General features: G+C 41.3%; 1 protein-coding gene across 2 annotated transcripts in view; it reads left to right on the top strand.

Moving 5' to 3' along the window:
* Positions 1 to 27,376, top strand: part of SHPRH (SNF2 histone linker PHD RING helicase) — a 194,231-nt gene that overhangs the window by 14,977 nt on the left and 151,878 nt on the right. For both annotated transcript variants that reach the window (XR_012243953.1, XM_073627811.1), the window contains exons 3-4: positions 6,547 to 6,676; positions 16,909 to 17,127. Coding sequence is in view for 1 of the 2 variants with exons in the window: in XM_073627811.1 (XP_073483912.1) it covers positions 6,547 to 6,676; positions 16,909 to 17,127 (349 nt within the window). In the remaining variant the exon portion in view is untranslated. The remainder of the gene's footprint in view (positions 1 to 6,546; positions 6,677 to 16,908; positions 17,128 to 27,376) is intronic.

Raw genomic sequence — 27,376 nt, 5'->3', positions numbered from 1 at the left:
CCTCTACATAGTCTATCACCTCTTCAATCCATTATGAATGCCGCTGCCAAACTCATCCACCTTACCAATTGCTCTGTGTCTGCCATTCCTCTCTGTCAATCCCTCCACTGGCTTCCGCTCGGCCAAAGAATTAAATTCAAAATTCTAACAACTACGTACAAAGCCATCCACAATTTCGCCCCCAGCTACATCACTAGCCTAGTCTCTAAATACCAACCTACTCGTTCTCTTCGTTCCTCTCAAGACCTCCTGCTCTCTAGCTCCCTTGTCACCTCCTCCCATGCTCGCCAGTCCTATGGAATGCCCTACCCCAATCTGTCTGCTTATCTCCTACTTTATTAGCTTTTAGACGATCCCTGAAAACCCTTCTCTTCAGAGAAGCCTATCCTACCCACACCTAACAACTGTATTTTCATTTTTTCCATCAGCTCATCCCCCACAGTTATTACCTTTTTGTTTCCACTTGACCCTCCCTTCTAGATTGTAAGCCCTAACGAGCAGGGCCCTCTGATCCCTCTTGTATGGATTTGTATTGTAAGTGTACTGTCTGCCCTCATGTTGTAAAGCGCTGCGCAAACGGTTGGCGCTATATAAATCCTGTATAATAATAATAATAATAATAATAATACAAAACTTCCAAAGTATATAATCAAAATATATACAGAAATTGTGCATTCAAAAATGATTGATATATTGTCTCTCAATTCCAAACAAAAACAATCCAATGGATATCCAAATGAAAAATGTTGAATCAACTTCAGATGATATCCGCCTTCACTCCACTGTAATCACCTCTGTGACATGCATAAAATAAAGTGAATCCACCACCCTTACAGAATAGCCTCTCACCTCCCTGACATGACCCCTGCTTTACCAGTAGGTCATATCATGCAGTCTTCCCTCTCTGGGGAGGAATCAAAGACAGCTACTACTTTCCGAGTTCTCCCTGCTTAACAGTCACAAGAGTGGATGGATGGCTGAATGGATCTCCGATCACAGCATTACATAAACAGGAAGAGAAACCACATACCCTAGGTTTCTAAGCCATAGGTGATTACAGTGGAGTGAAGGTGGATACCATCTGAAGTTGATTCAACATTTTTATATTTGGATATCCATTGGACTTTGTTTTTGTTTGGAATTGAGAGACAATATATCAATATTTTTGGAGCGCACAATTTTTGTATATATTTTGTTTATATACTTTGAAAATTTTGAATCACACTGATTTGAGAATTTGAAAATATATATAATATGAGAGTTGTGCTACACCATTTTTGGATATTGGTTTGATGTAGTAAGCTTTGAATCGCTAAGGCTGGGTTCAGACTGGAGCACAAAGCGGCTCACGGCAGGAGTCTTGTGCGCCTCCGTTCACCGTTTCAGGTCCAATTTCAGCCTGAATTTTTGGCTGAATTTGGATCTGAAATGGACCAAAAGACGCACAGGGCTCCTGTGCAATTCGCACCGGAGCCACTCCACAGATGTGTGAACCAGCTCTGTAGAGAGTCGGTCACAATCTCCTGCTATGCAAATTGGATGCAGGGAAACCGGCATCCAGTTTGCAATAGAGTGAACCCAGCCTTATAGGTGTTGGCTAGCAATTAATTTATCACAGGTTATTTATTATTATATGTTTATTGTATGTGATTGTGCTGATTGATCACTGGTACACAAGTGTATTGCTTTCTATAGGTTCACAGCTGAGTAAATACCAGTAAACTTGTACTGTGATCTCTAAGGACTGGTTAACACCAGAAATTGCCCAGGAACGCGTTTGTGTTGAAATGGGCTAAAATCGCACCAAAAGTAGTGCAGGCACTACATTTAAAAATGTACTGTGCAATCTGGTACAGACAAACACACTGCATTTGCTATCTGTGTTTGGGGTCTCATTAACTTTAAACTGACACCTGCTGCAGATCTCTAACACAGCGAGTTTTGAACGTGGTGCAGAAAATGAGCACGGAACACAGGTTTCCCATACCGCATTCCACTCAGTCTCAGTCTAATAACATATTTCTATTTGTTAGTTTTTAATAACATCTCACAACACTCCTTTCTTATCTATATATAAAATAACATGTAATAATAAATTTTCACTGAACGGACATTTTAAACACAATGATTGAGTCCTGTGAATCTGTTCCTGCAGCTGCAGTATTAACTTTGTTTTAGAGTCCCAATCAGAAATCAGTAATATCAAGGGTGTGTTTGAACTGTATGTTATGCTGTACACATGGAAATTATGTATACATGTGTGTAGCACAGTCATACACTATTGGAGTACAAAAGCCACCTGCGTCAAAGCATGGGAGGACACTAGGCGGCAATAACCGGTTGTATCCTAGAAACCAATATGCTGTATTAACACTGAACTTGTGTTGGCATGTAAATGTTAAGAGATCCTGTGTACTTGTTGCCATATTTTCATATGCCTACAGTGCCTTGAAAAAGTAATCACACCCCTTGAAATTTTCCACATTTTTTCATGTTACAACGAAAAACAAGAATGTATTTTATTGGGATTTTATGTGATAGACCAACACAAAGTGACACATAATTGTGAAGTGGAAGGAAAATGATAAATGGTTTTCAAAATGTTTTACAAATAAATATGTGAAAAGTGTGGCGTGCATTTGTATTCAGTCCCCCTGTGTCAATACTTTGTAGAACCACCTTTCACTGCAATTACAGCTGCAAGTCTTTTTGGGTATGTCTCTACCAGCTTTGCACATCTAGAGAGTGACATTTTTGCCCATTCGTCTTTGCAAAATAGCTCAAGCTTTGTCAGATTGGATGGAGAGTTTCTGAACAGCAATTTTCAAGTCTTGCAACAGATTCTCAATTCAGGTCTGGACTTTGACTGGGCCATTCTAACACATGAATATGCTTTGATCTAAACCATTCCATTGTAGCTCTGGCTGTATGTTTAGGGTCATTGTCCTGCTGGAAGGTGAACCTCCGCCCCAGTCTCAAGGCTTTTGCAGACTCTAACAGGTTTTCTTCTAAAGCCGCGTACACACGAGCGGAATGTCCGACAGAAAAAGTCAGACGGAAGCTTTTCATCGTCTATTCAGATTGTGTATGTGCCTCGAACACGTTCTAAATATTTCCGACGGAACCAATTCCTATCGGGAAAACCGCTCGTCTGTATGCTGTTCCGACGGACCAAAAATGACGCTTGCTCTGAAGCAAGTACGAGGCGAAAGCTACTGGCTATTGAACTTCCTTTTTCTAGTCCCGTTGTACGTGCTGTATGTCGCCGCGTTCTAGACGGTCGGACTTTGGTTTGACCATGTTTAGGCAAGACCACTTGAATGAAATTCCGTCAGAGTTCGTCGGAGAAACCTTCAGGGTTTATTCCGACGGCAAAACCGGTCGTGTGTACGCAGCATAAGATATCCCTGAATTTGGCTCTATCCATCTTCAAATCAACTCTGACCAGCTTCCCTGTCCCTGAAGAAAAGCATCCCCACACCATGATGCTGCCACCACCATGTTTCCGGGTGTGGATGGTGTGTTCAGGATGATAATTTTCCGCCACACATACAATTTTGCTTTTAGGCTAAAAAGTTCAATTTTGATCTCAACTGACCAGAGCACCTTCTTCCACGTGTTTGCTGTGTCCCCCACATGGCTTCTCGCAAACAGGACTTCTTATGGCTTTCTTTCAACAATAGCTTTCTTCTTGCCACTCTTCCATAAAGGCCAAATTTGTGGAGTGCACGACTAATAGTTGTCCTGTGGACAGATTCTCCCACCTGAGCTGTAGATCTCTACAGCTCTTCCAGAGTTATCATGGCTGCTTCTCTGATTAATGCTCTCCTTGCCCGGTCTGTCAGTTTAGGTGGACGGCCATGTCTTGGTAGGTTTGCAGTTGTGCCATACTCTTTCCATTTTCAGATGATGGATTGAACAGTGCTCTGTGAGATGTTCAAAGCTTGGGATATTTTTTTTATAACCTAACCCTGCTTTAAACTTCTCCACAACTTTGTCCCCTACCTGTCTGGTGTGTTCCTTGGCCTTCATGATGCTGTTTGTTCACTAAGCTTCTATAACAAACCTCTGAGGGCTTCACAGAACAGCTGTATTTATACTGAGATTAAGTTACACACAGGTGGAATCTATTCACTAATTAGGTGACTTCTAAAGGCAACTGGTTCCACTAGGTTTTAGTTAGGGGTATCAAAGTAAAGGGGGCTGAATACAAATGCATACCACACTTTTTAGATATTTATTTGTAAACAATTTGTAAAACCATTCATCATTTTCCTTCCACTTTACAATTATGTCCCACTTTGTGTTGGTCTATCACATACAATCCCAATAAAATACATTTGCATTTTTGGTTGTAACATGACAAAATGTTGAAAATGTCAAGGGGTATGAATACTTTTTCAAGGCACTGTATGTACATATACTGTACCCTTAATCTGCACTCTTTAGTCCTATGCTCTTCACAACAAAATTTATGTTAAAATACAGTTTGTTTCTATGAAGAGATATTTTAAAGTGACACTAAACAATATCCTTATCCTGACAAAATTAAACGTACATATTCACTACTTGATGGCCCTATTTTTCATGATCTAGTTGATTACTGTGTTTTTCTGCCTCCTTGAAATGTCATTTGAGCTCCTAAACCAAATTTTTTCCACCTTTACTTCTATTTGTTTCGAACAGACAGTGCACATTATTTGTGGTCATGTACACTATTCTGTGTATACTACAAATCACAGTCTATAGTCCACCTTGTTAGCGAGCAACTTAGGCCCCTTTCACACTGGGGCGGTGGGGGCGTGCCCACGCCATGACACTACCACCACCATGCTTCACGGATGAGGTGGTATGTTTTGGATCATGAGCAGCTCCTTTCCTTCTCCATACTCTTCTCTTCCAATCACTCTGGTACAAGTCGATCTTGGTCTCATATGTCCATAGGATGTTGTTCCAGAACTGTGTAGGCTTTTTCTGATATTGTCTGGCAAACTCTAATCTGGCCTTCCTGTTTTTGAGGCTCATCAATGGTTTACATCTTGTGGTGAGCCTCTGTATTCACTCTGGTGAAGTCTTCTCTTGATTGTTGACTTTGACACACATACACCTACCTCCTGTAGAGTGTTCTTGATCTTGCCAACTGTTGTGAAGGGTGTTTTCTTCACCAGGGAAAGAATTCTTCGGTCATCCACCACAGTTGTTTTCTGTGGTCTTTCGGGTCTTTTTGTGTTGCTGAGCTCACCGGTGCGTTCTTTCTTTTTAAGGATGTTCCAAACAGTTGATTTGGCCACACCTAATGTTTTTGCTATCTCTCTGATGGGTTTGTTTTGTTTTTTCAGCCTAATGATGGCTTGTTTCACTGATAGTGATAGTTCTTTGGATCATATTGAGAGTTGACAGCAACAGATTCCAAATGCAAATACAACACTTGAAATGAACTCCGGACCTTTTATCTGCTCCTTGTAAATGGGATAATGAGGGAATAACACACACTTGGCTATGGAACAGCTGAGCAACCAATTGTCCCATTACTTTTGGTCCCTTAAAAAGTGGGAGGCACATACACAAACTGTTGTAATTCCTACACCGTTCACCTGATTTGGATGTAAATACCCTCAAATTAAAGCTGAAAGTCTGCAGTTAAAGTACATATTGTTTGTTTCATTTCAAATCCATTGTGGTGGTGTATAGAGCCAAAAAGATTAGAATTGAGTCGACGTCCCCAATATTTATGGACCTGACTGTATTGGCCTAAACTGATGAAGAAATTAGATTTTTTACATATTTTTTATTGGATATGTTTTATAGCAGAAAGTAAAAAAATATTGTTTTTTTTTACAAAATTGTTGCTCTATTTATAGCGCAACAAATAAAAACTGGGTAATTAAATACCACCAAAAGAAAGCTCTATTTTTGGGAAAAAAAATGACATCAGTTGTGTTTGGGTACAGTATCGCACGACTGCGCAATTGTCAGTTAAAGTAACGCAGTGCCGTATCTCAAAAAATGGCCTGGTCATTAGGGGGTAAAACCTTCCGGGGCTGAAGTGGTTAAGGGCTGTAGCATTCACTTCTCTTTGACAGGAGGCCTAAGTTTTACTTTAAAAAGGAACCCATGGGAAACTGTTTCCTCTCAAAACAATCCTCAAAGCAACCCCTCCTCCTCCCTGACGGCTGGTAGCATTTTACAATTTCACAGTACCCCCGGATTGCCAAAAACGTCTAGGGCCAAACTATATAGCTTGCACAACTTTTTTGGTTGTTCTTCTTTTTCACCTCCCCCACCCTTCCTGTAGGCCACCAAATGCATCAAGCAGGCTCAGTGGCTTAGCACGAGTGTGAAGGCAGACCTGAGGTGTGGTTAGGAAGCCGAAGTTGCTATTTGGGCCCTAGGTTTAGGGATCTCGGAGCATGCAAACTTGCAAACAGGAGTGTGCCAGCTTTAAGTGTGAGGATCTGTTTGGATTTCTTTGTGTGTGTTATTCCTCCTTATACAGTATGTTGGGTTAATTTTGCATCAATGTATTGTATTGTGTTCTATTTTCAGGTTGGGATCTATTTGCTGGAATCGTGCTTATCTAAACCTGAATTTCTAAGTGAAGGACATAGAAGAATGAAAAAATCTGGTGTTATCATTCAGCGTATGATGGAAAAATTCAATAACATCACCATTCCAGGTGGGAAAAGCACTTTACACTTTATGCAGTAAAACTATTCAAAGCAAAAAAAAATTAAATCCAGTGTGTGTGTATATATATATACATTATATATTGTGACACATTGGGGAATTTGTAGCTCATTGGTAGTGCCAAACGGTGAGTTTACTCCACTCTAGAAGTACGTTTTAGGGCCTTTTCTGACCACTTTTATTTAAAAGTAACACAAAAAGTTCACATGGATATCTCTCCACGCAGGTGGTTCTCACCATTAATACGATAAGGAAAAAACAACATTCAGCCTTGTGGCTTTCTGTGCAGCTTTACTGCTCAACTTAGTAGTTTTGGTCTTCCTGACCATCAAACACATCCAGTGCTCATGAACACCCTCTGTACTTCAGCTCTGTGTCTTTTCTGCAGCGTCCCAGCTGCTCTGTCTGTCGCAGACTGCCTCTCTCTCAGGATCGTGCCTCAATCTGTCCTGTCATGGACAATATGGTGCAAAGTGCACCTGTCACATTAATTATATATATATATATATATATATATATATATATATATATATATATATATATATATATATATATATATATATATATATATATATATATATATATATATATATATATATATACACACAGCCATTTATTTCTAAACCGCTGGTAACAAACGTGAGTACACCCCTAAGTGAAAATGTCAAAATTAGGCCCAATTAGACATTTTCTCTCCGTAGTGTCATGTGACTCGTTAGTGTTACAATGTCTCGTGTGAATGGGGAGCAGGTGTGTTAAATTTGGTGTTATCGCTCTCACTCTCTCATACTGGTCACTGGAAGTTCAACATGGCACCTCATGGCAAAGAACTCTCTGAGTATCTGAAAAAAAAAAATTGTTGCTCTACATAAAGATGGCCTGGGCTATAAGAAGATTGCCAAGACCCTGAGACTGTGCTACAGCATGGTGGCCAAGACCATACAGCAGTTTAACAGGACAGGTTCCACTCAGAACAGGCCTCACCATGGTCGACCAAAGAAGTTGAGTGCACATGCTCGGCATCATATCCAGAGGTTGTCTTTGGAAAATAGATGTATAATTGCTGAAGAGGTTGAAAGGGTGAGGGGGGCCAGCCTGTCAGTGCTCAGACCATACGCCGCACACTGCATCAAATTGGTCTGCATGACTGTCATCTCAGAAGGAAGCCTCTTCCAAAGATGATGCACAAGAAAGCCTGCAAACAGTTTGCTGAAGAAAAGCAGACTAAGGACATGGATTACTGGAACCATGTCCTGTGGTCTGATGAGACCAAGATAAACTTATTTGGTTCAGATGGTGTCAAGCGTGTGTGGTGGCAACCAGGTGAGGAGTACAAAAACAAGTGTGTCTTGCCTACAGTTAAGCATGGTGGTGAAAGTGTCATGGTCTGGGGCTGCATGATTGCTGCCGGCACTGGGGAGCTACAGTTCATTGAGGGAACCATGAATGCCAACATGTACTGTGACATAATGAAGAAGAGCATGATCCCTCTCTTCGGAGACGGGGCCGCAGGGTAGTATTCCAACATAACATAACTCGAAACACACCTACAAGATGACCACTGCCTTGCTAAAGAAGCTGAGGGTAAAGGTGATGGACTGGCCAAGCATTTCTCTAGATCTAAACCCTATTTAACATCTGTGCAGCATCCTCAAATGGAAGGTGGAGGAGCGCAAGGTCTCTAACATCCACCAGCTCTGTGTTTTTCATCATGGAGGAGTTGAAGAGGACTCCAGTGGCATCCTGTGAAGCTCTGGTGAACTCCATGCCCAAGACTGTTAAGGCATTGCTGGAAAATAATGGTGGCCACACAAAATATTGACACTTTGGGTCCAATTTGGCCTTTTTTACTTAAGGGTGTACTCATTTTTGTTGCCAGTGGTTTAGACATTAATGGCTGTGTGTTTGAGTTATTTTGAGGGGACAGCCAATTTACACTGTTACACAAGCTGTACATTCACTACTTTACATTGTAGCAAAATGTAATTTCATCGGTGTTGTCACATACTGTAATGTTACTTTTGTTTTATTGTTGACCATCATTTGCTTAGCAGGTACGCCATTCAGCTGCAGCACGGATTTATTTATCTTGACAGCAACAGCGTTTGCTCCCACGATACATAAAGCCGCGACTCCATCGCTGTAGGAGGTGATTTCACCACCACTGTTTAAAACAAAATGGTGCATGTATGCCCATCATTAGAAGTGGGTGGATGAAGGGCGGTATTCTAATAGTGGGCATACCCACTGATCATTCTCTTTTTTTCGTTCAGCCTACAGGCTGCATGAAAAAAAAGATTACAATATATGCCCAACGTACTGGTATGTCGCTGGACTTTGGTTATACCAGAATGATGCCTGCGGGTTTAGGTATCATCTTGGTATCATTCTTTTCAGCCAGCAGTCGGCTTTTGTGTAAAAGCAATCCTAGCGACTAATTAGCCTCTAGACTGCTTTTGCAGTGGGAGGGAATTACCCCCCCCCCACCGTCTTCCATGTTTTTTTCTGGCTGTCCTGTGCCAACAGTGAACCTGAGAATGCAGCCGGTGGTTCTGCCAGCTGACCATAGAGCTGCTCAGAGACCAGAACGGCTCCAATCATCTCTGTGGCCTTTGAAACCGGAAGCTACGAGCATTTCATGACTTAGATTTTGCCGGAAATAAACAGCACCATTGGGAGATTGGGAAAGCATTTTATCACACCGATAGGGCAAAGGAGAGATCTAGGGTCTAATAGACCCCAATTTTTTCAAAAAAGAGTACCTGTCACTACCTTTTGCTATCAAAGGGGTTATTTAAATTCCCTGTGATAACAATAAAAATGATAAAAAAATAAAAAAAATAAAAGGAACAGTTTAAAAATAAAATAAAAAACTAAAATAAATAATTAAAAAAGAAAAAAAAGCACCCCTGACCCCTCCTGGTCCTGCGCAAAGGCGAACGCAAGCGTCGGCCTGGCGTCATATGTAAACAGCAATTGCACCATGCAGGTAAGGTATCACCGCGAAGGTCAGATTGAGGGCAGTAATTTTAGCAGTAGACCTCCTCTGTAAATCTAAAGTGGTAACCTGTAAAGACTTTTAAAGGCTTTTAAAAATATATGTAGCTTGTTGCCACTGCACGTTTGTGCGCAATTTTAAAGCATATCGTGTTTGGTATCCATGTACTTGGCCTAAGAGCATCTTTTTTATTTCATCAAACATTTGGGCATTATAGTGTGTTGTAGTGCATTAAAATTAAAAAAGTGTGCTTTTTCAAAAAAAATGCGCTTGAAAAATTGCTGCACAAATACTGCAAAAAAAAAATGAAACACCCACCGGTTTAATCTGTAGTGCCTTTGCTTTAAAAAAAATATATAATGTTTGGGGGTTCAAAGTAATTTTCTTGCAAAAAAAAAAAAAATTTTCATGTAAACAAAAATTGTCAGACAGGGCTTTGTCTTCAAGTGGTTAGAAGAGTGGGTGATTTGTGACATAAGCTTCTAAATGTTGTGCATAAAATGCCAGGACAGTTCTAAACCCCCCCAAATGACCCCATTTTGGAAAGTAGACACCCCAAGCTATTTGCTGAGAGGAATGTCGAGTCCATTAAATATTTTATATTTTGACAAAAGTTGCGGGAAAAAGACTTTTTTTTTTTTTTTTTTTTTTTGCTCAAAGGTTTTCACTAAATGATATATTGCTCAAACATGCCATGGGAATATGTGAAATTACACTGCAAAATACATTATGTTGCGTCTCCTGAGTACGGGGATACCACATGTGTGAGACTTTTTGGGAGCCTAGCCGCGTACGAGACCCTGAAAAACCAAGCACCGCCTTCAGAATTTCTAAGGGTGTAAATTTTTATCCCCATACTCAGGAGAAGCAGCAAAATGTATTTTAGGGGGCAATTCCACATATAACCATGGCATGTGTGAGCAATATATCACTTAGTGACAACTTTTTGTAAAAATTTTGTTTTTTTTGTCATTATTCAATCACTTGGGACAAAAAAAAAATTTAATCAGCTCAACATGCCTCTCAGGAATTTCCTTGGGGTGTCTACTTTCCAAAATGGGGTCATTTGGGGGGGGGGGGGGGGGTTGTACTGCACTGCCATTTTAGCACCTCAAGAAATGAGGTAGGCAGTCATAAACTAAAAGCTGTGTAAATTCCAGAAAATGTACCCTAGTTTGTAGACGCTATAACTTTTGCGAAAACCAATAAATATACGCTCATTGACATTTTTTTACCAAAGACATGTGGCTGAATACATTTTGGCCTAATTGTATGACTAAAATTGAGTTGGATTTTTCTTATAACAAAAAAGTAGAAAATATCTTTTTTTTTTTTTTTTTTCAAAATTTTCAGTCTTTTTCCGTTTATATCACAAAAAATGAAAATAGCAGAGGCAATCAAATACCATCAAAAGAAAGCTCTATTTGTGGGAAAAAAAGGACGCAAATTTAGTTTGGGTACAACTTTGCATGACCGCGCAATTACCAGTTAAAGCAGCGCAGTGACAAATTGTAAAAAGTCCTCTGGTCTTTAGGCAGCCAAATGGTCCGGGGCTTAAGTGGTTAAAGACTAAACCTTTTTCGGACACTTGTTGCTTACAAGTTAAAATCAGTATTTTTCGCTAGAAAATTACTTAGAACTCCCAAACATTATATATACAGTATCTCACAAAAGTGAGTACACCCCTCACATTTTTGTAAATATTTTTATTATATCTTTTCATGTGACAACACTGAAGAAATGACACTTTGCTACAATGTAAAGTAGTAAGTAGAGGTCGACCGATATATCAGCCGATATTTGGCCTTTTTTAAGAAATCGGTATCGGCCGATTTTTGTGCAAAAATCGGCTGATTACCTCCCTTCCCCACACTCCACTGACAGTTACACACTGAGCGGCTCTGTGCTCAGTGTGTGAAACTGATTTGCAACTGAATGCAGAGAGAGGAGCTGTCAGAATTCAGCGTGATGTCGGGGGGGTGGGCGGTACCCAGGATGGGCGGGACCCAGATATCAAACACCAGCCAATAGGATGGTATCTGGGCGGGACGCTATGTGTATGTGGCCCCACCCACTTTCTTCAGCAGCCCAATCGTTGGCTGGTGTTTGATAGCTGCAGGACCCCGCCCACCCGGGTCCTGTCCTCCCCCGACATCACGCTGAGTTCTGACAGCTGATCTCTGCATTCAGTCACATATAGTGTAACTGAAACTGACAAATTGGCTCAATGTGAAACCTGCCAGTGCCACCTGCCAGTGCCAACCAATGCCACCTGCCAGTGCCCCTATCAGTGCCAACTGCCAGTGCCAACCAATGCCACCTGCCCGTGCCACCTGCCAGTGCCAATCAGTGCCACCTGCCAGTGCCAACCAGTGCCATCTGCCAGTGCCAATCAGTGGCAACCAGCGCCACCTGCCAAAAAAAAAAAAAATTGGCTTAAAATATCGGCCGCAAAAATTGGCATCATATATCGGCCGTCGGCCGGCCCAATTTCTAAATATCGGCATCGGCCAGAGAAAAACCCATATTGGTCGACCTCTAGTAGTGAGTGTACAGCTTGTATAACAGTGTAAACTGGCTGTCCCCTCAAAATAACTCAACACACAGCCATTAAAGTCTAAACTGCTGGAAACAAAAGTGAGTACATCCCTAAGTGAAAATGTCCAAATTGGGCCCAAAGTATCAATATTTTGTGTGGCCACCAATGATTTTCCAGCACTGCCTTAACCCTCTTGGGCATGGAGTTCACCAGAGCTTCACAGGTTGCCACTGGAGTCCTCGTCCACTGACGACATCACAGAGCTGGTCGATGTTACAGACCTTGCGCTCCTCCACCTTCCGTTTGAGGATGCCCCACAGATGCTCAATAGGGTTTAGGTCTGTAGACATGCTTGGCCAGTCCATCACCTTTACCCTCAGCTTCTTTAGCAAGGCAGTGGTCATCTTGGATGTGTGTTTGGGGTCATTATCATGTTGGAATACTGCCCTGCGGCCCAATCTCCGAAGGGAGGGGGATCATGTTCTACTTCAGTATGTCACAGTACATGTTAGCATTCATGGTTCCCTCAATGAACTGTAGCTCCCCAGTGCAGGCAGCACTCATGCAGCCCCAGACCATGACACTCCCACCACCATGCTTGACTGTAGGCAAGACACACTTGTCTTCCAGTGACCAGTATGAGAGAGTGAGAGCGATAAAACCAAATTTAACACACCTGCTCCCCATTCACACCTGAGACCTTGTAACACTGAGTCACGTGACACCGGGGGAGGGGGGATGGCTAATTGGGCCAATTTGGACATTTTCACTTAGGGGTGTACTCACTTTTGTTGCCAGTGGACGAGTGGATGAGGACTCCAGTGGCAACCTGTGAAGCTCTGGTGAACTCCATGCCCAAGAGGGTTAAGGCAGTGCTGGAAAATTATTGGTGGCCACACAAAATTGGCTTATTGGGCCCAATTTGGACATTTTCACTTAGGGATGTACTCACTTTTGTTGCCAGCAGTTTAGACATTAATGGCTGCGTGTTGAGTTATTTTGAGGGGACAGCAAATTTACACTGTTATACAAGCTGTACACTCACTACTTTTACATTGTAGCAAAGTGTAATTTCTTCAGTGTTGTCACATGAAAAGATATAATAAAATATATACAAAAATGTGAGGGGTGTACTCACTTTTGTGAGATACTGTATATATATATTTTTAGTAGAGAGTGTTGTCACATGAAAAGATATAATAAAATATTTACAAAAATGTGAGGGGTGTACTCACTTTTGTGAGATACTGCATATATATATATATATATATATATATATATATATATATATATATATATATATATATATATATATATATATATATTTTTTTTTAGTAGAGACCCTAGAGAATAAAATGGTGATTATTGCAATATTTTGTGTCACACTGTATTTGCACAGAGGTCTTTGAAACGCAATAATTTTGGAAAAAATACACTTTAACAAATTAAAAAAAAAACAAACAGTAAAGTTAGCCCTTTTTTTTTTTTTTTTTTTTTTTTTTTGTATAATGTGAAAGATGTTACGTCACGAGAATCGTGAGAGAATCGAAATTGTGATTCTCCATTTAGCCAGAATCATGCAGCTCTAGGATTTTACATTGCCATATCATCACTGAATGTAGACATTCCAGATCATTGATGGAAAAAGACTGTGGAATAGTAGGGTATCAAATCTTCGAAATGTGGTTACTTGATTTAGGTACACATGTGAGTGAGTCAGAATTGGGTGGGCCCTGCCTTATAATTAAAATCATGTTGCTATTCAAAACAGAATGTTGTTTATTGCAAGATCACTTTTAAGAAAATTGCTCCTCAGAGGTTTACCAAAGGATATCTATGTTTGTGTCTCCATCCGTCCACAAGTGGATAGTTTACAAACGCAAGAAATTCAGAACAAATTCTACCATCTGTAAAGATCGGACTCTATATAGTTCTCAAAATACATGCTGCTGAATCCCAACATAATTGAGATGGACTAAATGTGTCCTTTGTACTTGATAACGTCCAACATTGGAAAAATGCTGAATAAGACTGTTGTGCATATTGTGAATCTATCTAGGAAACCACTGAAAAAAAATACATAAATAAAATTAGAATGGATTCATGGCAGTGAATTCATGACAGTGTTATAAAATTATGTGGACAAAATAAAGTGGGCATTTCTGTAACTTCACATGCCTACATAAATACATTCCTGACATAATATAATATACAGCAACAATATATTTGTTCCAAAAAAGCATGTTCACAAAGTTACAAGGTGAGAGGTTACAGCAAAAACTGATCTTATTCAGCCTTTTGTGAAAACCAAAGTGAACAGTACGTGCGCCAGGATTTATGTGATTGTGTCATCTTTGAGCCAGCATCTCAGTCAGGTAAAGTAGAAAGGGGAAGATGGCGCAAGAATTTGAGGCATACACAGTGTTATGGAAGAGGCATACTGTAAACAACACAATCATACAGTATCATAATAAATAAGGATAAAAAAGTTTAAAATGACAAGAATATAACAATGGATCAATATTAGGTGAAGTCCCGGTTTAAAAAAGGTCCATAAATAAGTAATTAAAGCACTGATGGCAGCACCCTTAAGAGCGAAGCAGACTCTGGAAGACAGGATAAGAGAAACACTGCACCAACTAAGTGCAGTATATTAGAATAAGCTGAATTTATTAAGATAATGATGAGAAAGCAGCAAGCTTTGAAACGCGTCATCTGACACGCCCCAACGTCATTTCCGGATCCTCTCAATTGCACTCCACGCTGGTACGCACGCTGCCACAGCAGGAATCGGGCCAGCCTGCACCATCTCTTTACATTCCTTTGCTGACGCACCACTGCAAGCCCGCTGGGACGGCTTCTTGGTCTCAGCTCCGGATTAACCAGTGACTATCCACTTGTCATATCCATGTCTGTTTCTCACAGATGTCATGTGAGTAGCCATTTGGCTGATTATCTTAATAAATTCAGCTTATTCTAATATACTGCACTTAGTTTGGTGCACTTTGTTTCTCTTATCTCAGTCAGGTAAGTAGATGCTGATTCTGAATTTTGTCTAAAGATAGCATTGGCCTTCGGGAAAAAAAAACAGTAAGGAAAGTCCTATCCCTGGTGAGCTAATACTGTATCTTGGCAGATGAATGCAGCAAAACCAGCTGGTAGAAACCAGCTGCAGTCTGCAAGAAACTTCGGCCTAGGGAGGTTTATCTTGCAATAAGGCAATGACCCCAATAATAAAGCCAAAACTAGACAAGATTGGCTTAAAAAAAAACTGTTTTGATGTTATGTAATGGCCAAGCCACAGCCCAAATCTCAGTGCAATAGAAAATTTGTTTCTGGACTTACAAAGTTTCACTCATAACCCCCGTAAAATATAAAAAAAATAAGCTTTTGGAGAAAAATTGCAGTGCATATATGTGCAAAGCTACATGGAAGCCTATCCACATGGGGTCAAGTCTCTAACTGTTGCTAAAGGTGCATTTACTAAATACTGACCTGAAGAAGGTGTAGGCTTACGTAGTCAATATTTTTTTTTTTTTTTTCATTGTAACTACCGGTAACTGAAATGTCTTTGCAGAGATCTGTTTTAAATTGAAAAGAAAGAGTTAATTCATGTTGCTCACTGTAAAAATAAATACACAAATGCACCATGATTCAGTGTTCCATGACAACGAGCATTGTAAATGCACTGTGTATTGTTTAGTTATATGGTTTATTTTCAGCTGTTTCTTTTTATGTTCCCTTTAATGTAACTGAGATATTCCAAGAAGTACATTTTACTCTGAGAAAAGTCTGTGTATTTTGTTAGTATTTGTGAGGAACAAAGTGTTTTTTTGTTTTTTTTTTACCTTTTGATGCTCTTATTCTATTTTGCCACAAAGATGATGAAGAGTGATTGGGAAAACACACCAGTCCCAGGGCCTTTGTTGTCAGTGAGAGCTGGACTGCAAAATCTAAAACCAGAAAAGCCTGGCTAACAGTGCATGCAATAGTTTTTACTTTGACAGCTTTGTTAAAATATTGTCTATGAACATCTTTGAAGTTTTGCCATCTTGGGGTGGAAAGCTGACCACTTAATAAATGCAGCAGGAAATGATTGTGGAAAGGCAACCGCAAGTTTAATTCAGTATCTTTACCAAGATTTGTACACAAGCAGTTGGCATTTCAAAAAAGAGGGTTCAACAATGGTAGCCTACATGTTTTCTTTAAAGAACTACTAATATATAATGTTTGGTGACCATGCTGTACTCTATGTAGGTTTATGAGCATGTCAAGGTATTCTGTAAAGTGACAGATTAGACTCTGATGAAAGCAAACATACTGGTGAGCTGCATGCATGTTTGCTGACAATTTATTGAATAAGTTTAGCTCTACTCTTTTTCTGTTCATCGGACATGATTTTTTATCCCTTGTAAAATCAAACATTGTGAATGTTTGTTTCTTATGCTGCTATACACTGTTTGTGACAATGTTGACCCCTTTCAACAAGCTTTCAATTACAAAAATGACAAAATGGATCAAGATAACAAGAGTTTTAATACAATTTGTTGGTGGTAGGTTGCCTATATCCGCTCTGCTGTTTATGTATGTGAAAGCTGATATAAAGACATTTAATATGCTAGAAAATGACCAAAGTTTATGACCATCAATAGAATGAAATCATAAACTTTTTACTTACCTTCAGATATCAGTGAAGAGGATGACCAAGAGTCGGACCAAGAGCTAGAGAGACAGAATATTGAAGAACTGTATGACTATGTAAGACAAACACATCAGCAGGAAGTACAGACTCTCAATGAGGATGTGCAGCATCCAGCTTTGATACCAGTTCTCCGTCCATACCAGAATGATGCTGTCAACTGGATGCTTGAAAGAGAAAACTACAAAAATGTTGCTTCTAATGGTAAAAAAAAGGAAAATTTGGTTTTAATGACATAGTTTTGATTATGCTTTAGACCTTCTTCATATCTTTGCAGACCATTGCTGCATGTGCATTAGCCTCCCTGGCGGTTTTCCCGAGTGTGGCTCGGGGTTAAAATTCAGGACCATTAGCGGTAACCCCGAGCCACACTCGGGATTACATCGCAGGATCCTGGTGCTCCTTACTTACCTTGTCCCCGGGATCCTGCGATGTCCCCCGCAGTGTCCGAGGGCTCCGTCCTCCTCCGAAGCCTCTCCTTGCCAGGCTCCGTTCCCTGCGAGCGTCGCGACGCACGGGGGCGGAGCCTGGCGGCAATTAAAAAAAAAAAAAAAAAAAAATCATAACACATACAGTACTGTAATCTTACAGATTACAGTACTGTATGAAATGATTTCACATCCCTTTTGTCCCCAGTGCTTTGTCCAGTGCCCTGCATGCAGTTTTACATGATATACACTGTTCTTTCTGCCTGGAAACTGGAGATTGTCCATAGCAACCAAAAAGTGTCCCTTTACATCAAAAGTGGCTTTAGACCAGCTAGAAAACAGCGATAGTAAATTAGAACACTTGCAGAATTGAGCGATAGTGAATCCTGGGGAAATTTATTTTATTACTATTTATTTTTATTTTTTTTAATTATTTATTTTTATTTATTATATTATAATTTATGTTTTTGTGTTTCAAACTTTATCATACCCGGGATATCTACTAGACTCTGGTTTGGACAGATTTAAGTGTGTTATTGTTAAGATTTACAGACCTACAATATAAAACGCCAAATTTCCATGCAAAATAATTGTACCGCTTTCAGCACCTAAAATCCGAAATAATCATACCGCCAGGGAGGTTAACATGTGGTATTTCATACTGTTGTGTGGGAGCTCAGAATCACCCCCAGCCGCTTGTAAATGTGGCAGTCTTTATTAAATTTGCAAACAATTCCAGAAAACAAAACAGCTTACTTCAGCAAACAAAAAGAAAATAGTCCATAACTCTGCTTCAGGGGTCCCAGGTTTAGCAACTATGGCTCAGTCCCAAGCTTTATTTACTATGCTCACTCAGTTGTGTCCAGCGCTCTCTCTCTCTCTCTCTCTCTCTCTCTCTCTCTCTCTCTCTCTCTCTCTCTCTCTCTCTCTCTCTCTCTCAGGCAGTTGTCCTCTGTTTCCTTGTCAATTTCTGCACTGTGATGCACCTGAGTTAACCGCTTTAGGACCAAAGTCCATGTAATCAGGATTTGGAGGTTCTTCTCACCCAAAACTCTTTGAATCTCTGAAATTCTGGGTCCCTAACAAAGGACTTGGCAATCCAAAGAGTACCAAAATTCAGTTCTCTCCTCTCCAGCTGGACTACCCCGGAACTAGGGATCAACTGATATCGTTTTTTCTGTGCCGATACGATATCAATATTTCGCCCACCTCTCAGGCCGATAGCCCTTTATTGCAGTAATAGGCAGTGACAGTTACTCTTTATTGAGGGATCGGGGGTCTATATGACCCCAAACCCCTCCACTACACTTGAAAGTATTAAAAACGTCAAGACCAGCGTTTTTTAATGCTTTATAGTTTTTAAAACTGGTGCATTTAAGATGCCAGTAATCCGGGAAGTGATGTCATGACATCGCTTCCAGGTTACTAGATCCGAGACCCCAACGAAGCATAGCATTTTTCCGGGTCTTCGGCCAACCGGCGGACGTGCTGGTGGGACAGGAGAGCCCGGGCGAGCGGCGGAAGGCAGCGGGGGGGATTTCCCCTCCCACTGCTTGTAATAACAGCTGAGCGGCTGCAGAGCTGTCTCGGTTGTTGTTACAAAAAAGCTGACTGTCTGCTCTAAAGAACAGTACCGGTGTGATACATGCAGCTGCATTCGCATCACACCGGTAAAACCCCTTGAAGCAATATCGGTAATATCGGGTACGTTTGTGCCCGATACTTCAAAAAAAGTGATTATCGGCGGCCGATAATCGACCCCACTGATAATCAGTCGATTCCTACCCGGAACCCATTACCTTACTTGGATGAAAACCCCTGAGTAGTCAAAAATTACTGCAGGCCATCCCCCTTAAAGGGACCACAACCCAAATACTGGGAAAATATACTTTGCGTTCAGGACCCATCCCTGGCATTCCGTACAAATCCCCCTCTGCCTTGATGCGGAGATGTCAGATGCACTGTTGGACACTATATAGTGTATACTAAAAAGGGCATCCGCATTTTGGTGTTGTTTTCCCAGGCTGTGTTCCTTGTGTGTGTGTGTGTGTGTGTGTGTTCTGTCTCATCCAGGTCAGTGTAGGCATAGTCCGATGCCAGAGGAAACTTCCTGCCAAGGAGAAAATAGCGTAGTGAGTCCAGAGCCCACTTAATGGTCAGGTACTCCATTGTGGCAAAATTTTCCTCCAGAGCTGTCATTTTTCTACTAACAAAAACTAAGGGGTTTTCCTCCCCGTTGACCTCTTGGGACAGAACAGCTCCTAAGCCCTCACTGGAGGCATCTATTTGGACAATACATTCTCTTGCCAAATCCGTAGCAACCAGCACTGGATACTGGTATAAAACCATTTTAAGCTCCTGGAAAACCTCCTAAGCCTTGTCATTAAACCTGATTATAACTGACTTCTTATGAAACAAGAGTGACATGCCATGCTCAATCAACATTACTTGCAATAAACAATGAATATTATTGGTGTTCTTAAAACTAAAAAATAATATGGTGAACTAGTAATATATGTGCCAATAATATTATGCAAAAAAACACATAAAATCATTGTCCGTCAAAGAAGGTAAAAATTCTCTGAAAATGTAAAACCCGATCTTGCTGTGATTGTAAGTGCTCACAGATACATCTTCATGTATAATCTACCACAGGTCCACTCCACCTTATTATTCAGGCTTACTAGAACTATTGTGAGGCTCTGGAGTATGAGAAGTCAAATTACGCTGGATGTAAACAGCGCTCTGCGGTTAATATAGGGATATAGTGATCACCACGCCTCTAGTCCAGGGTATATTCAGTAAACCATACTCATAGGAGATAATAAATAAAGAGCACCAGGCTCCGATAGTGTAAAAATCCTTAGTAAAACTTTTACCAAAGCGGCGCTCCAGGCTCCTTCAGAAAAAATGAAAAGTCAGCAGCCAGAAATACTGTTGCTGGTGACTTTTAATATTAGGACACTTACTTGTCCATGAAACCAGTGGTGTCCTCATCCGAGCCGATTTTTCAATCGGCTCTAGGGTGCTGCCGTCGTCATCTCGGCTAAGGGAAACCGGCAGTGAAGCCTTGCGGCTTCAGAGCTGGTTCCCTACTGCGCACTGTGCTTTATGAATGGCCCAGTGGTAAGGGAAGGAGGAGGGGGGCTGAACTGCCACAGTGAACTCACACGGAAGTGGGAGCGGGTACCTGTCAGTGCCAAACAAACTACATTTCCCAGATTTCCGTCAGCGGCCATGTGCATGCGTAGTGAAATCATGGCTTCCGACTTCTACCTGTTTCATCATGGCAGGGCAGAGCTAAGTCTGAATAGCCTCTACATTATTTTTCTGAGGTTTCACCAAACCCCTACCTACAATGTACTCCCAAGTACTTGGTCTCTTCCATAGCAGTGGCACATTTTTCCGGATTAACAGTAAATCCCTTTTTACAGTCCAAGACTGTCTGCAGTCAGGTAGATGGGACTCCCAGTCAGTACTAAATATGACAATGTTATCCAAATACATCGATGTGTATTCCTTATGTGGCATAAGGTTTAATCCATCGCTCTCTGAAAAGTAGTCGGGGCAGAATGCAAGCCAAACGGCATTCTGTTATATTGAAAAGGACCTTCTGGAGTGGAAAATGCTTGGTAATATATCAGGTAATATATCAGGCCGGCCTCAGCCTCTCTATCAGTTCATCTATTTGGGGCATTGGTAATGCATCGAATTTTGATACCTCATTGAGTTTTCAAAAATCGCTGCAAAAAGTCTCATCGGGCTTTCATACCAACACAATCGAGCTTGACCATTCACTCTGCGATTCCTCAGTGATATAGAGTCGCAGCCCCTTCTGAACATCCTCCAACATCACTTTCCCATGTGCCTGAGGAATGCGGTAGAGCTTACATCAGGTTCTGTGACGATGCCATACTCAATGACCCGAAGTCTGGAAAACCTTTACCTATTCTGCTTTGAAAATTCCTTTGTTTTATCCTTTTTTGGTTTGGACAGGGTGGTAATAACTGGGACTAAGTCCACCCCTACAAAGGGCTGAGAACTAACCTCAGCCAGGGCAACTACCTGCTCTTGGTCCTTGGAGGGTTTTCACGGACTCCCGTGGTATATCTGGTATTGCTTTCGCTTCCCAAGTTGGTGTACTTTTATAGTTTATACAGTGAAAAAGGGGGATGATTAATGCACTACCCAAAAAGTGAAAAGATACAGCTACTACAAAACATGTGACAAAAATGTGAACCAATATGATAAATAAATTGTAGCGCTAGAGAAAAAGAAAAAACACCATATATAATTTGAAATGAATGTCTCTGTAAACATGAAAATATGTCCCAGTGATGACGTGTTGTCAAGAAGGGAGTGGTAGTCCCCAACAGATGGTGCAATCAATATAGAAGTTCTTTCAGCTTCCCAAATATCTGCTTAGATGTCATCAGAACAATAAGTGGATAAGGTACGCTTACCGGAACTGTTGGACTCGACTACCATTAGTATAAAGTCAATCGAGCTTTATGCCACCAAGGGCAGATGTATGGAATGGTCAAGGACGGATGCAAGCCAAGATATCGCCTCTAGATCCACAGGGAGAGGGCCAGGACTGGTTCCAAGGTTCAAACAATTTCTCAGATCCTGGAGGTATGTGGACTACCACTCCCTTCTTGACAACACGTCATCACTGGGACATATTTTCATGTTTACAGAGACATTCATTTCAAATTATATATGGTGTTTTTTCTTTTTCTCTAGCGCTACACTTTATTTATCATACTTTTATAGTTTACCTCTCCAGCCTATTCCACCACCTCAAATGTTTCCTGCCACTTGGCCAGGCACTTCTTTTCTAATGTGGGTATGGGTACAGACACCCGATCCCCAACTGGGAACTATCCAAGCTTGGCATACCGGTTGTACACCATTCTCTCTGTGTCCTGTGCTGTTCACATATGCTCTTTTACTAGAGGCATCACCTTTGCAATCTTCTCTTGCATTCGGATTAAATCCTCTACCACCATCTTGTAGGGAAAGGATTCTCTTTTCCAGGTCTTTTTCACCAAGTCAAGCAGTCCCCTTGGTCTTCGCCCACACACAAACTCAAACAGAGAAAACCCTGTGGATAACTGAGGTATTTCTCTAATGGCAAACGTAAGTGCTGTGAGTTGGCAGTCCCAATCGTTACTGTCACGGACATGGCCGGAGCAGAGGCTGTTGGAGAGGACTGTGTGCAAGCCTGTTGCCCACCGATTATGGGCCCTAGCATTTGAGGTGAATGAGAAATCCAGTCTGAACTGTATTAATCTGACTCAGTCATGTATATATTGTATGGGGACTCCTTACTGTATATTTGTGTCCCTGAAGAGGGAGGGGGGATTCCTCCAGCAGCCCCCTGCTGATAAGACTGATTCATTCTGCTGGGACACATCCTGTGAGGAGATGCTGGTGTTATCAACATGTGTTTATGTTAATTGAGAGAGCTGATCACATTAGCCACCAGCCCTGGCTAATAGACGAATGGTCTAGGCTGAGGAGGGGGGAGATTGTTGTTTGTATTGTTAATTGTATTAATGTGTGAAGCTCGGTGCCCACAAGACTGTCATCTGGTCTGGGTACATTTTGTAGTAAATTAGGTCATGTTAATTAGGTTAGCTTTGAGTCATCCCTGCTGTATAAAGGTCTGTGAGATCTCAAAATAAAGGTAGTTCTGATGTACTCCAAGACTGGTGTTGTCTAGTTCTTGGGGTTCCTATAGCCAGATCCATTGGACTCGTGTTCCAGAACTTAGGAAGCGGTATATGACGGAAGCACTCAAGCGGAGTGTGGGGCGTTCCGTGACAGTTACCATTTTTTTACACCACCTTCTTAAGCATAAATTTTAGGGTTTTATTAAAACGCTCGACCAGCCCATCCTTCCGTGGGTGGTAGACAGAAGTACGTAACTGACTGATCTTAAATAACTTACTGAGATCTGTCTTCACCCTTGATGTGAATTGAGTACCTTGGTCCGTTAAAATCTCTTTAGGGAATCCAATCTTGGAGAAACGTTAAACAACTTCCTGTGTATTGCTTTTAAGGAGGCCTTTCTCCGAGGGACCGCCTCTGGATGCCCTGTGACATAATTGAGTACCATGAGGTTGTATTGGTGTCCAGAGCTGATTTCACTAAGGGACCCGCCAAATCCATTGCAATACGCTTGAACGGTATCTCGATAATGGGCAGAGATGCCGCAGGTTTCCTAAAATGTGATACTGGTGCTGTTAGCTACAAAGGGGGACATGAACTGAAATATTGTTTTACATGCCGTCAGTGCAGCATATTAGTGCAGCCTCATCAGCGAACGAGAAAAATCACTTATTTACAAAACTTTATAACAGAAACGAAGAAAAACCTTTTTGTTTTCAAAAACGTTAGTCTTTTTTCATTTGTTTAGCAAAAAAAAAAAAAAACCCAGTTGTGATTTAAATACCACCAAAAGAAAGCTCTATCTTGTATTAAAAAAAAAAAAAAAAAAAAAAGTTTTGTTTGGGTACAGTGTTGCATGGCCGTGCAATTGTCATTCAAAGTGCGATAGCACTGAAAGCTGAAAATTGGCCTGGGCAGGAAGGGGGTGAAAGTGCCCCAGTAGGCAAGTGGTCAATCATTGTATCCTGTTCCCAGGCCTTTTTTGTAATGTGGGGTCCCTCATTTGGGTGGAACCAAATGCGTCCCCTGACACTTTTAGGTCAGCATGGATGGGATTGGAGGGACCTTCCCCCTCATCCTACCTGGACATAACCTACATTGGGAAGGTTTATTCTACCATTTATCCCCAACCATGACTTGCATAAGAGAAGGTTCCCCACTCCCCACGGGTCTCCTGAGCTCGTAGATCATCTGCCCCAGGTGCAACACTATCAACATTTTCTAAAGACCCAGCATCCAGCCCTTCAAAGGGAAGGTAGAACTTCCTTTGCCTACATAGTGCCAGAGTTCAAAGAACAAAGGGCAGTCCCATCTCACTATTATGTCATGTACAATGTTGGATAGCACCCCAACCTCTTAGGTAACTGTGCCACAGGCAGTGGTGATAATCACTGGCACCAGCAGGTACTCCTTAGTGTCCCCATGTATACACAACACCTTCAGGGTCTTAGAACCAGTGCCTACTTATGCAGCTACCCCAATATGGTCTAGTGTTGCTATGCTACCTGCCAAGGTCTTCTCATAGTGACGATTTGCATCTGCGGAGGCCACCTTCATGGCCTGGGTGTTTTGCAATAGAGTTCTTTCTTGCCCCTTTCAGCTGTTTGTAGTGCCTGTGTGGCTCTGCCTAGGGTGGGTGCTGGCCCTTTTAAATGTCAGTTTCATTTCAAGTGGCATTTATGCTTGGATTGCCTGTATCCGAGCACCACTTGTCATATGGGATCTCAGGATCACCACAAGTCGCTTGTAAAAGTGACAGTCTTTATTAAACTTGTAAACAATTTTACAAAAACAAAACGGCTTACTTCAGCAAACTGAAAAAAAAAAAATAACTGATTCAATGAAAACACAAGGTAATGGCAATTCTTGTCATCCGTGTTAACTCCCAGTTGTGTTAGGGTGGCCCATTATTTTGAATAAGCTATCAATGTAAGGCATAAGCCCAAAAAAATATACATGAAGCACACCAGAACACACAGCAAACAAACTGATATATATTATTTCTTGTTGCAGTAATGCACATTACTGCAATGCATAGGTCTGGAGGGGCCTTAAACAGCAACCCTGTCTTGCATGAAATGTAATAAAAGTGTAAACCAAATTATATAGCTGTTATTTGCTTGTCTAGTAAGACGCTATGGTAATATTTTCTTTATTATTTACTTTCATTACCTGCATCTCCTGTAAAGTCACCTGTCCTTAGTCAAAAAGTTTTTTGGATAATTCCTGTTAATTTTGGAGAAGTGCTTTTAGCATGATAATTTAATCTGCTAAGAACTTCTGAAAATGGCATAAAACACAAAAATGTAAGTTTATTTTATTCAGTTGGGAACCCAGTTTTGCCTGAGCACTGCTTGTGGATGTATCTGTAATTCCAGGTAAAACTGCAGAATTTTTGAGGGTCTGTTTATAAATATTTTTAATAATACAAAAAAGATGCGGCGCTAAGGACAAATATAGTGAATATGATACAATAATCAAAATATTAGTGCAAATTGAAAATTACATAATACAATGTCCCAAAACTAATGGGATAGATAGATAGAATCCAAGGCAAACAAAGAGTCCGTGATAAATCAAGAAAGAGTGCAAAAAGGGGCCATAGCAGAGATGAGGGTGCAGTGGAGAGAATCTTCCGTAGTTCCTCACACCCGAGGTGAAATATCAAATATGCTCACCAGATCCCGTTGACCGCCGTTACAGCGGTCAAAGACAGCACAGGGAATTTCGGGGCTCCCCACAACCTCAGCTCAATATTCCCGAAGAGCGACAGATGGTATAGTTAGTCGATTCAAGGGTGTGAAGCGTAGGTGCCTCCTCTACGGGGGAGAGAAAATTCCTGTTGTGCGTTGTCGCAGAGCAGAAGTTCTGGAGTTGAGGCTGTAGGAGAGAGCTCTAAATGCCTGTTGCTAGCAACAGGCATTTAGAGCTCTCTCCTACAGCCTCAACTCCAGAACTTCTGCTCTGCGACAACGCACAACAGGAATTTTCTCTCCCCCGTAGAGGAGGCACCTACGCTTCACACCCTTGAATCGACTAACTATACCATCTGTCGCTCTTCGGGAATATTGAGCTGAGGTTGTGGGGAGCCCCGAAATTCCCTGTGCTGTCTTTGACCGCTGTAACGGCGGTCAACGGGATCTGGTGAGCATATTTGATATTTCACCTCGGGTGTGAGGAACTACGGAAGATTCTCTCCACTGCACCCTCATCTCTGCTATGGCCCCTTTTTGCACTCTTTCTTGATTTATCACGGACTCTTTGTTTGCCTTGGATTCTATCTATCTATCCCATTAGTTTTGGGACATTGTATTATGTAATTTTCAATTTGCACTAATATTTTGATTATTGTATCATATTCACTATATTTGTCCTTAGCGCCGCATCTTTTTTGTATTATTATTTATGGTGGGATTTGGAGACTAGATCTCGATGCAGGCTGCTTAGTTTTCATCACATTGTATTTTTGGTTCACCTTAAGCGCAGCTTTTATTTTTGTTTTTGCTATAAATATTTTTACACAACTTTCACCAAAGATTTACACATTTTTCTATTTGAATCTTAGGTAAACATTGTGTGGATCTTTTGTGAAAAAAAATATAAATGTGTTTTCTTTATCTGCTGCTTTACATTGGTGGTCCATTCATTATGACACCAACAAAGAACGTACTGCAGTGGATTGCTATATGAATAAGCCCTTCATCTCCCAGATAAAGCAGGATAGATCTCTCCTTTTAAAACCACAATCTTGGCAAACAATAAATCTAAAGTGGAGATCCGCCCAAAAAAAAAAAAATTAAAAGCCAACAGCTACTCATACTGCAGCTGCTGGCTTTTAATAATAGGACACTTACCTGTCCTGGATGTCGGCACTGCAGCTGATGTTTCCATCAGCTGTTGGGTGCTGCCGCCGCCATTGCAGGTAAAGGGACCCGGCAGTGTAGCCTTACGGCTTCATGCCGGAAACCCTACTGCGCATGCGTGAGGCTCCACTCCTCTCTCCTGCTGGGTATGCTGGTGGGAACAGCGGCGGTTTTGCTCCCCTCTGAAGTCTGTTTGAGGAAATTGCTTGGCTGTGGTGGATTCCAGTACTCCTTAAACCATCTGCTTGGGCTGGGCTTTGAGTTCTCCCCTGCTCCTCGGATAAACTATTCCATCCAGTCCATTTATTCTGTCTGGCTATTTCTCTCTATTGGAGGCTCCTTTTCCATCTTTGCGAGGTCTGCCATCCCTGGCCCCACTACTATAGATGCCATTTATTTTATGGGTATTTATTTGCCTATTCACATTTTGTATCTTGCCCTGGTCCCCACAGTCACCCGGGAATTTGACCTTAGGGGCCTATAGAT

This window comes from Aquarana catesbeiana, linkage group LG04 (assembly GCF_042186555.1).
Source record: "Aquarana catesbeiana isolate 2022-GZ linkage group LG04, ASM4218655v1, whole genome shotgun sequence".
Lineage (NCBI taxonomy): Eukaryota > Metazoa > Chordata > Amphibia > Anura > Ranidae > Aquarana > Aquarana catesbeiana.
This window is presented reverse-complemented; position numbering and strand designations above follow the sequence as displayed.